Source organism: Halichoeres trimaculatus, unplaced genomic scaffold (genome assembly GCF_033239565.1).
Source record: "Halichoeres trimaculatus isolate MK-OKI-2021-1 unplaced genomic scaffold, fHalTri1.1 fHalTri1_scaffold_23, whole genome shotgun sequence".
NCBI lineage: Eukaryota > Metazoa > Chordata > Actinopteri > Labriformes > Labridae > Halichoeres > Halichoeres trimaculatus.
Window position 1 is genome coordinate 21,393,098 of NW_027437201.1, and position 7,435 is coordinate 21,400,532.

The following is a 7,435-nucleotide window of genomic DNA, read 5'->3' on the forward strand; positions in this document are numbered from 1 at the left end:
GGAAAACAGAAATGCATTTTTTCCCAAATTTTGCAATTTTTTTGCAATTATTGGATTTTTTAATTTTAATTTTTTGCCATTTTTGCCAATTTTTTTTTGCAATTATTGGATGTTTTTAATTTTTATTTTTTGCAATTTTTTTGCATTTTAAATTAAATGTACAAAGAATATTTGTACATTTCCAAAACCTTGGTTTATTTTTGGAACAGTAAAGGGGGAGTTATATCTCACTTTTGCAAAATAAATAAATAAATAAATAAATAAAAGAGAAAAAAGAATAAAAGAAACAAAAACAAAAAAATAATTTCACTCTATGTATCCATCTTTTTCAAAGTTGAAATGGTAATATTTTTTAATTCAGGGACCATATTCATCAAAAATGTGAGATAAATAAATGTCAAACAGCTTTAAATGAGAAGTTTCTGTATATTTCCCTCTTCAGATGTTTTCTCATCTCTGTGGAGCTCTTTATTGGACTGAGCTCCTGCATACTGATGCTCCCCCTGCAGCCCGCTCGTCCCTCCCCCTCCGCGGTGTGAGTGGTTTAAAGTTTCTCTCCTCGGCCTCTGATTGGTCCGTGAAGTTTCTCTGTGGGGGGATAACTTCTGAGCTCCGCGTCGCTCCGGCTCACATCAGCCCGGAGGAGTTCAGAGGAGAGGAGGTGTTAATCTTCCTCAGCAGGGTGAGAGGACACTGAGCTATGGAGCTGATCAGAGACAGACTCAGGTTTGTTTTATAGACTTTGATCCAGGAGCACCGCGGCTTTGGGAATATTTTATTTTTATTTTTTTATACACGAATCACCAACTCTCGAAAATGTCTGGTGTTTGGATTATCTCTGAGTGGATTTTACTTTTTGCCATTTTTGATGTGGCTGTTTCGAGCTACTCCGAGGACCAGTGCAGCTGGAGAGGAAGGTGAGTATTTCATGTTGCATGAAGCTGGATTAAAGATGGCTGAAAAACGCGCCTGTAGATTTTCTCTAAGAAAGTGACCACTAACAGAGCTCAGTGTTTGTTTGCATGCAACATGTTGAGACATGCACTCAGGGCGCAATTTAAATGTTTGTGGTTCTCCGCTGAGATTGCGCCTCCGGGCTGCAGGAGGCTCGGGGGGTCAGACAGAGAGGAGGCTGCAGGATTAAGGCAGGAGAAAGGAGGAGAAATGAGCTGTGCATGCTGCAGCTGAAAGATGGAGTCATTACAGATAAAATGCAAAAAATTCCCACTACAAATTTGAGTTTTTGCATCAGTTTCATGATGCAGATTGGCCTGTAGTTGCAGAGAGCTGCCACTAGGCGGCGCATCTTTTGAGTTATTTGAAGCTTATTAAAGTTCCTCCCGGAGTTTGATTCCTTTTTATTAAAAAAGTTGGTTTAAACTATTTTTTTTAGATCTTAAAATCTTTGTTTGGAGATTTTCTGCTCTTACATTTTTGTTTTTTTCAGTTTTTCTGATAAAAGAAAACCCAAACTTCTCTCTGCTCAGTTTTCTGCTGGTCTTGCTTTAACGTCCTCTCCTCTTTCCCTCCCACAGCGGCCTGTCCCAGCAGCAAGGCAGCGTGGAGCAGATCTCCCTCCACTGCTCTGAGGGCACCCTGGACTGGCTGTACCCCAAAGGAGCCCTGCGCCTCACCCTCTCCCCCCGCCTCCCCTCGATGGCGGTGGGACCCGGTGGGAGCAGCCCAGGCCTCATCACCGCCTGCGTCAAACCCTCGGAGCAGTTCCACGGAGCTCAGCTCTACTTGGAGAGGGATGGGGTCCTGGAGCTGCTGGTGGGGGACCGTCTCAAGTCCTCGACCCCTCCGAGGGTGCGCTGCTTCAGCCGTCTGCCGGGGGAGAAGGTGGCGCTGTTCCTGCAGGCGACTCCTCACCAGGACATCAGCAGGAGGATCGCGTCCTTCAGATACGAGCTGAGGGGGGACTGGAGCGCTCAGCTGTCACTGGACTCAAACCGGATCAGCAGTGAAGGTGAGTCAGGGAGGGGTGAGGCGGCCATGTTGGATTGAGTGGGGAGAGAGATGTTAAAGGAGCAGTCCCCAAACTCTACTGATAGACCTGTGTCTATCAGTTGTAGTTGGCGCTATAACTGTCTCATCCAGAGTTGGGCCAGTCATCAGGTGCAGGAGTCTTCAACCTGTGGCTCTTGGATTCCTTTGCAGTAGCTCCTTGTAGTTTTGAAAAATAAAATAAAATATAAAGATTTTTTATTATACAGAAATAAAATATTCCATTTGTTTTGGAAATTTTGCAATTTTTTTTTGTGCATTTTTGATTATTTTTTTGTTTTGCAAGTTTTTGCATTTTTTTTCTAAATTTTGACTTTAGATCATTTAGATAAAATCATTGGATTTTTTTAATTTTTATTTCTGCAATTTTATTGCATTTTTTCCAAATTTATTTTTTGCAACTAAAAGATTTTTTGAATTTTTATTTTTGTAATTTTATTGCATTTTTTCCAAATTTATTGTTTTTTGCAACTAATGGATTTTTTTGAAGTTTTATTTTTTGGAATTTTTTTCCAAAGTTAACTAATAGATTTTTTTTACTTTTATTTTTGACATTTTTTTTGCATTCTTTCCAAATTTTACAATTTTGTGCAATTATTGGATTTTTTATTTTTATATTTTTAAAAACTTTTGCATTTTTTCCCAATTTTTAAATTTTTTTAAATTTCTTTTTTTTTATTCTTGCAAATTTAATAAAAAAAATGAAAAAGTAAGACATCACATGGGCCATGTGACCTGTTTCCTGTCAAATTAAAAACAGTTTTTGATGGAAACATTACGTAATTTTCAAAGTGGTTTTCTTGGCCCAAAACTTAATTAAAAACACCAAAGTGGGGTTTTTGTGCAGGCACAGTCCAATGTGCATTCGATGTTGTGTCTCTGTTTCCCCTCCTTTACACTCGGGTGCTGTAGGCCTGTAACCCAGCACTGAGCATATCACAAACCATAAAACCCTCCGTGCACATGATTCATAATCTAACCCAGGCCTCTGTGGGCCGCCTGGACTTTCCACGGCCCACGCAGGCTCTACGGAGGAGGAAGTGGCCAAACTTTCCCCACAGAGGACGGTGAGAGTGGAGAAGGAGCGCTGTGGAGTGGGCAAGAGGAGGGAGGGGGACAAAAGCACAGTATGTGGGTCTTTCTCCAGAGTCCAGAGTCCCTTTGAATGGCTGCCGCATGAGTATTCTGGGATTACTGCCATCTCCTAGGCGACGGGGAGGCCTCTGCCCAGCTGAGATGCTCGACTCTTTTGTTGAGGGGGAGATGTGTCTGTAGGAGAGTAACCCCCCACTCCTGAGCGGCTCGCGGTCCCACACACACTGATGAGGCGTGGGTGGGGGTTTGCTGTGGACTGGAGAGGAAGGAATCTCATTTATCAAGAGGTTTTCACTGAGGAGGAGAATGTGGAGGGTGGGCAGAGGGGGCCTCCAAAGACCCACAAGAAGTTTAAAAAATGCCAGGGCTGGTTTTCTCCCCCCACCCCACATCAGAGCTCAGACAGGAAGAGCTGGGGCTGGTTTCATTTCTCTGTGGCCGTCTGAGAATCCTGTCCCCACTTTCAGCAAGGTGCATCCAACTGTCAGGGTTTTTGTTTCAGTCTGAGGAAAAGAAGAAACTTTTAGGGGGAATAGAAACTTCAGAGTCCTCCCCCGCCTTGTCCTGGCCCCCTCCAGCCGGCTTTGATGAGGTGTGACTGTAGACACCCTGGAAGGCTTTAGGAGGCTTTAAACCAGCCTCACACCTTAAAGCTCTGCTGCTCCTCGTCTGCCAACTGTAAAAGTAGCAGCTGTCTGCGAGGGAGCGGTTTGTCTCTTTTGTTGCTCTGAGTGTAAAACACTGATTTCACATTCCTGTGCATGTGAGCAGGAAATGCACTCTTTGATTTCCTCCCAGCATTTGCATAAAGGTGTTTGGAAGCAGTTTGCAGAGTGATGAGAGGTCACCAACTGACTCTTCTTCTTCTTCTTCTTCTTCTTTTCTCCAGACGCCTGCAGACCGTGCAACAACACAGAGATCCTGATGGCCGTTTGCACCAGTGACTTCGGTAAGTTACAGATAAACCTGCAGCTCACAAACACCACCACCACTACCCCACAGATTAGCCAACGGTGACAAATGAGGCCCACGTTTCACCCCAAAACTCAAAAACACAGAGAGAAAAAATCTAAATCTACACAGAAATACTGAGGGGCTGAAAATGCTGCAGTAAGCATGACAGGCCTGCAGTTGGTGCTATAAAAGTCTCATCCAGAAGTGGCTTTAGGTAGAGTTGGGCCTATCATCTGAGGCAGGGGTCTTCAACCTGTGGTTCTTGGACTCCTTTGCAGTAGCACCTTCTAGCTTTAAAAAAAAAAAAAATATAAAGAATTTTTATTATACAGAAATTTAATATTCAACTTGTTTTGGAAATTTTGCAAATTTAAGATTCTTTAATATTTTTTGTATTTTTTGTATTTTTTAAATTCTTTTAAATAATGTTGCAAGATATTCAAACCTCAATTTTTTTGCAGTTATTGGATTTTCTGTTTTTTTTTTTTTTGCAACTTTTGCATTTTTTTTAAGTTTTGAAATTTTTTACTATCATAAGATTTTTTTAAATTTTTATTTTTGCTATTTGATTGCATTTTTTCCAAATTTATTGTTTTTTGCAACAAATTGATTTTTTTTTATTTTTATTTTTGCAATTTCATTGCATTTTTTTTCAATAATTTTTTTGTGACTAATGGATTTTTTGAATTTTGAATTTTTGCATTTTTTCACATTTAAATTTTTTTTGCAATCAATTGATTTTCTTTTATTTTTATTTTTGGCAATTTTTTGCATTTTTTCCAAATTTTACAAATTTTTGAAATTATAAGATTATTTGAATTTTTGTTTTTTTTGCATTTTTTCCTAATTTTCAAATTTTGTGCAATTATTGGATTTTTTTTTTTTTTTTTTAGCCATTTTTGCATTTTTTTTTCAATTTTAACATTTTTTTAAATTTCTTTTCTTATTTATTCCTGCAAACTTAATAAAAAAATGTTAAACTAAGACATCACATGGGCCAATTTTCATAAAATCCCCAAACTCCTAATTGGGATAATTATTCACTAGATTTTAACTTTGCATTTAATTTTATTCACTTTATAGATTTTATTGCAAAGATAAAGTAGATTTTGTGGCTCCTGAGTGACTTTAATCCAGGTGACCTGAGGAAAATTGGCTCCTTTAAAAGTAAAGGTTGCAGCCCCCTGATTTGGTGTTTTGGTGAATGCTAAGAGCAGAAGTGGAGCAACAGATGCTCATTTTGTTGAAAGACAGTCACAGATTCAGCAGCAAAAGCACAACATGCATCGGTGGCTAAAAATGCAGTTTCCGAGGCCGAAATGCAACTTAACTTTTGCGTTTCACCCTTAAAATGTTGTCACCTAAACGACCCCTGAAACCACCAAACAGCAACAAGTCCCCTGACAGCGAATCCAAACCTGCAGAAGGACTTCCTGTCAGGGCGCCACAAATGGCTTGTGTCAAATCGGTTTAAAGTCAGAGCCCCTGGTGCCTCCAAATCCTCTTTTCTCAGAAAGCAAAGGTCAGAGGTGAAACAGCAGCCCCCTTCAACCCTAACACACACACACACACACACACACACACACACACACACACATACAGGAGCCCCTAATGGAGGCACTGTAGTGGACTAATCCTGACACCACCCGCTAAGAGGCGCTGCGGGCTGACCTGAGGGCCCCTGGTTGAGAGAACAACAAACGTCAGGAGGATTATTGAGCACAGCGAGTCCAGTTTAGGATTTTAAAACCTGAACTTATCAGAGTATTTTTTTTTTCTGCAGTGGTGCGAGGAAACATCCGCTCCGTGGTGGAAGACGACAACCTTCGAGCCTCAGTGATCAGAGTCAGCGCCACCCGGGTGTTTCGCCAGAAGTACGCCCTGTTCACGGGGAACAGTCGCCTCAGCAGCAAGGGCGAGGTCCGGACTCTGCTGCAATGTGGCGTCAAACCCGGGCCCGGCAGCTTCCTCTTCACGGGCCGGGTCCACTTCGGCGAGGCCTGGTTGGGCTGCGCGCCTCGCTACAAGGACTTCCAGAGGGCGTACACGATCGCCAAAGCGGCTCAGCAGATCCCGTGTGAGCTGCCTGTAGACTGAGGCGAACGCTCCGCAGCAGATTGTTTAACCGCTCGAAGGCACGGCCAAGCGAAGGCCCTGAAAACGCCAGCGTCCGACACCACGGTGAAACGGACATTTCCCAACGCCATGTCGGTGCAATACGCAGGCGCCGGGTCAGGGAAGAGAAGGTCGTATCAAAGCTAGTTCAGGCTAATTAGGAGCTCAGGAAAATGAAGACCAGAGCCTGTCGGTCTGATCCAGCAGAGGACAGACCTCAGGCTCTCAGATGATCGGACCTGGGACGACCGGCGGTGTTGAGATTTAAAGGAGCAGTCCTCTAAAAGCTAAAAAAAAGAGTCTTTATTTGCACTGATGAAGGAAAGGGAACAAACTGTAAAGTGTGACGCTGCAAGCACTGAAAACCAAATAAAAAGCAACTTTATGTAGCATAGCAGAGGGATTGAGTTTAATATATGTACAGACGACGTCAGCGCGTCCAGTCGAGGCGACCTGAGACGCTAACGCAGCTCAAACCGGTGCTGAGAGCACTTTCACACTCGAGCCAACTCTGAGATTTACAAACGAGACGTTTATCAACTTCATCTTCGTATCAATGCAATGTTTCTACGTCTTTTTCAAATCCAGCTTCAAGTTATCGCAGAGTTATTTAAAACACGTGAGCAGCAGTGTTTGCCAAAGCAGTTTTAAGTGTTTTGCTGGTATTTTATAAACAAACCTGTTAAAAATCTGCAATATTCTTCAAACCAACGACGACAGCCATCGGCTCGGAGGATCATAGCAGCTTCAAACCGTCTCATTGGACCACACTGCAAAAAACGGAAACCTTATCAAGTGTTTTTGTCTTATTGTGTCTTTGTCAAGTTATTTTAGTTATTTAAAGACAAACACTTGATTATAATTCATTTTTTGCAGTGAAAATATGCATTTAATGTATAAAACTCTGTGTTGTATAAACGACTGTGCACTATATCACCAAGTGGAAGGGTTCAAACCAAATTACCTTGATGCTCTGTCACTGCCATCTTGCTGTTTTTTTATGTTTCTGTGTAAATTCATGTCGATGTTGATGTAAATATGTTTATAAGAAATTCTAGAAATGACATGAAGAAGAACTTTCTGTCAGTATTGTGGATTATTTTTATGTTTGTCTGTGTTATTAAAATATACTGTTAAAGAAAAACTTTTTAAAGTCTCATCATTTGTTCACTTTGAGCTCTTTGTCTAATTTCATCCTCCACACTGCAAAAAAAATAAAATGTGGTCAAGTTTTTTTTGTCTTATTTTCAGTAGAAAATGTCTT

At 41.4% G+C, this 7,435-nt stretch overlaps 1 protein-coding gene across 1 annotated transcript; it reads left to right on the forward strand.

Annotated features, from left to right (window-relative positions):
* The first annotated feature begins 452 nt into the window (after positions 1 to 452).
* Positions 453 to 6,976, forward strand: metrn (meteorin, glial cell differentiation regulator). The gene is made up of 4 exons (XM_074663403.1): positions 453 to 917; positions 1,536 to 1,969; positions 3,992 to 4,051; positions 5,840 to 6,976. The coding sequence occupies exons 1-4, from the start codon at positions 817 to 819 to the stop codon at positions 6,151 to 6,153; spliced, it is 909 nt and encodes a 302-aa protein (XP_074519504.1). The 5' UTR covers positions 453 to 816; the 3' UTR covers positions 6,154 to 6,976.
* Positions 6,977 to 7,435: the final 459 nt, after the last annotated feature.

Excerpts from the sequence above, each read along its gene's own strand:
- metrn (XM_074663403.1), top strand. The coding sequence starts at position 817 with ATGTCTGGTGTTTGGATTATCTCTGAGTGGATTTTACTTTTTGCCATT. Across the intron at positions 918-1,535 it reads CAGTGCAGCTGGAGAGGAAG|CGGCCTGTCCCAGCAGCAAG; the intron begins GTGAGTATTTCA and ends TCCCTCCCACAG. Across the intron at positions 1,970-3,991 it reads AAACCGGATCAGCAGTGAAG|ACGCCTGCAGACCGTGCAAC; the intron begins GTGAGTCAGGGA and ends TCTTTTCTCCAG.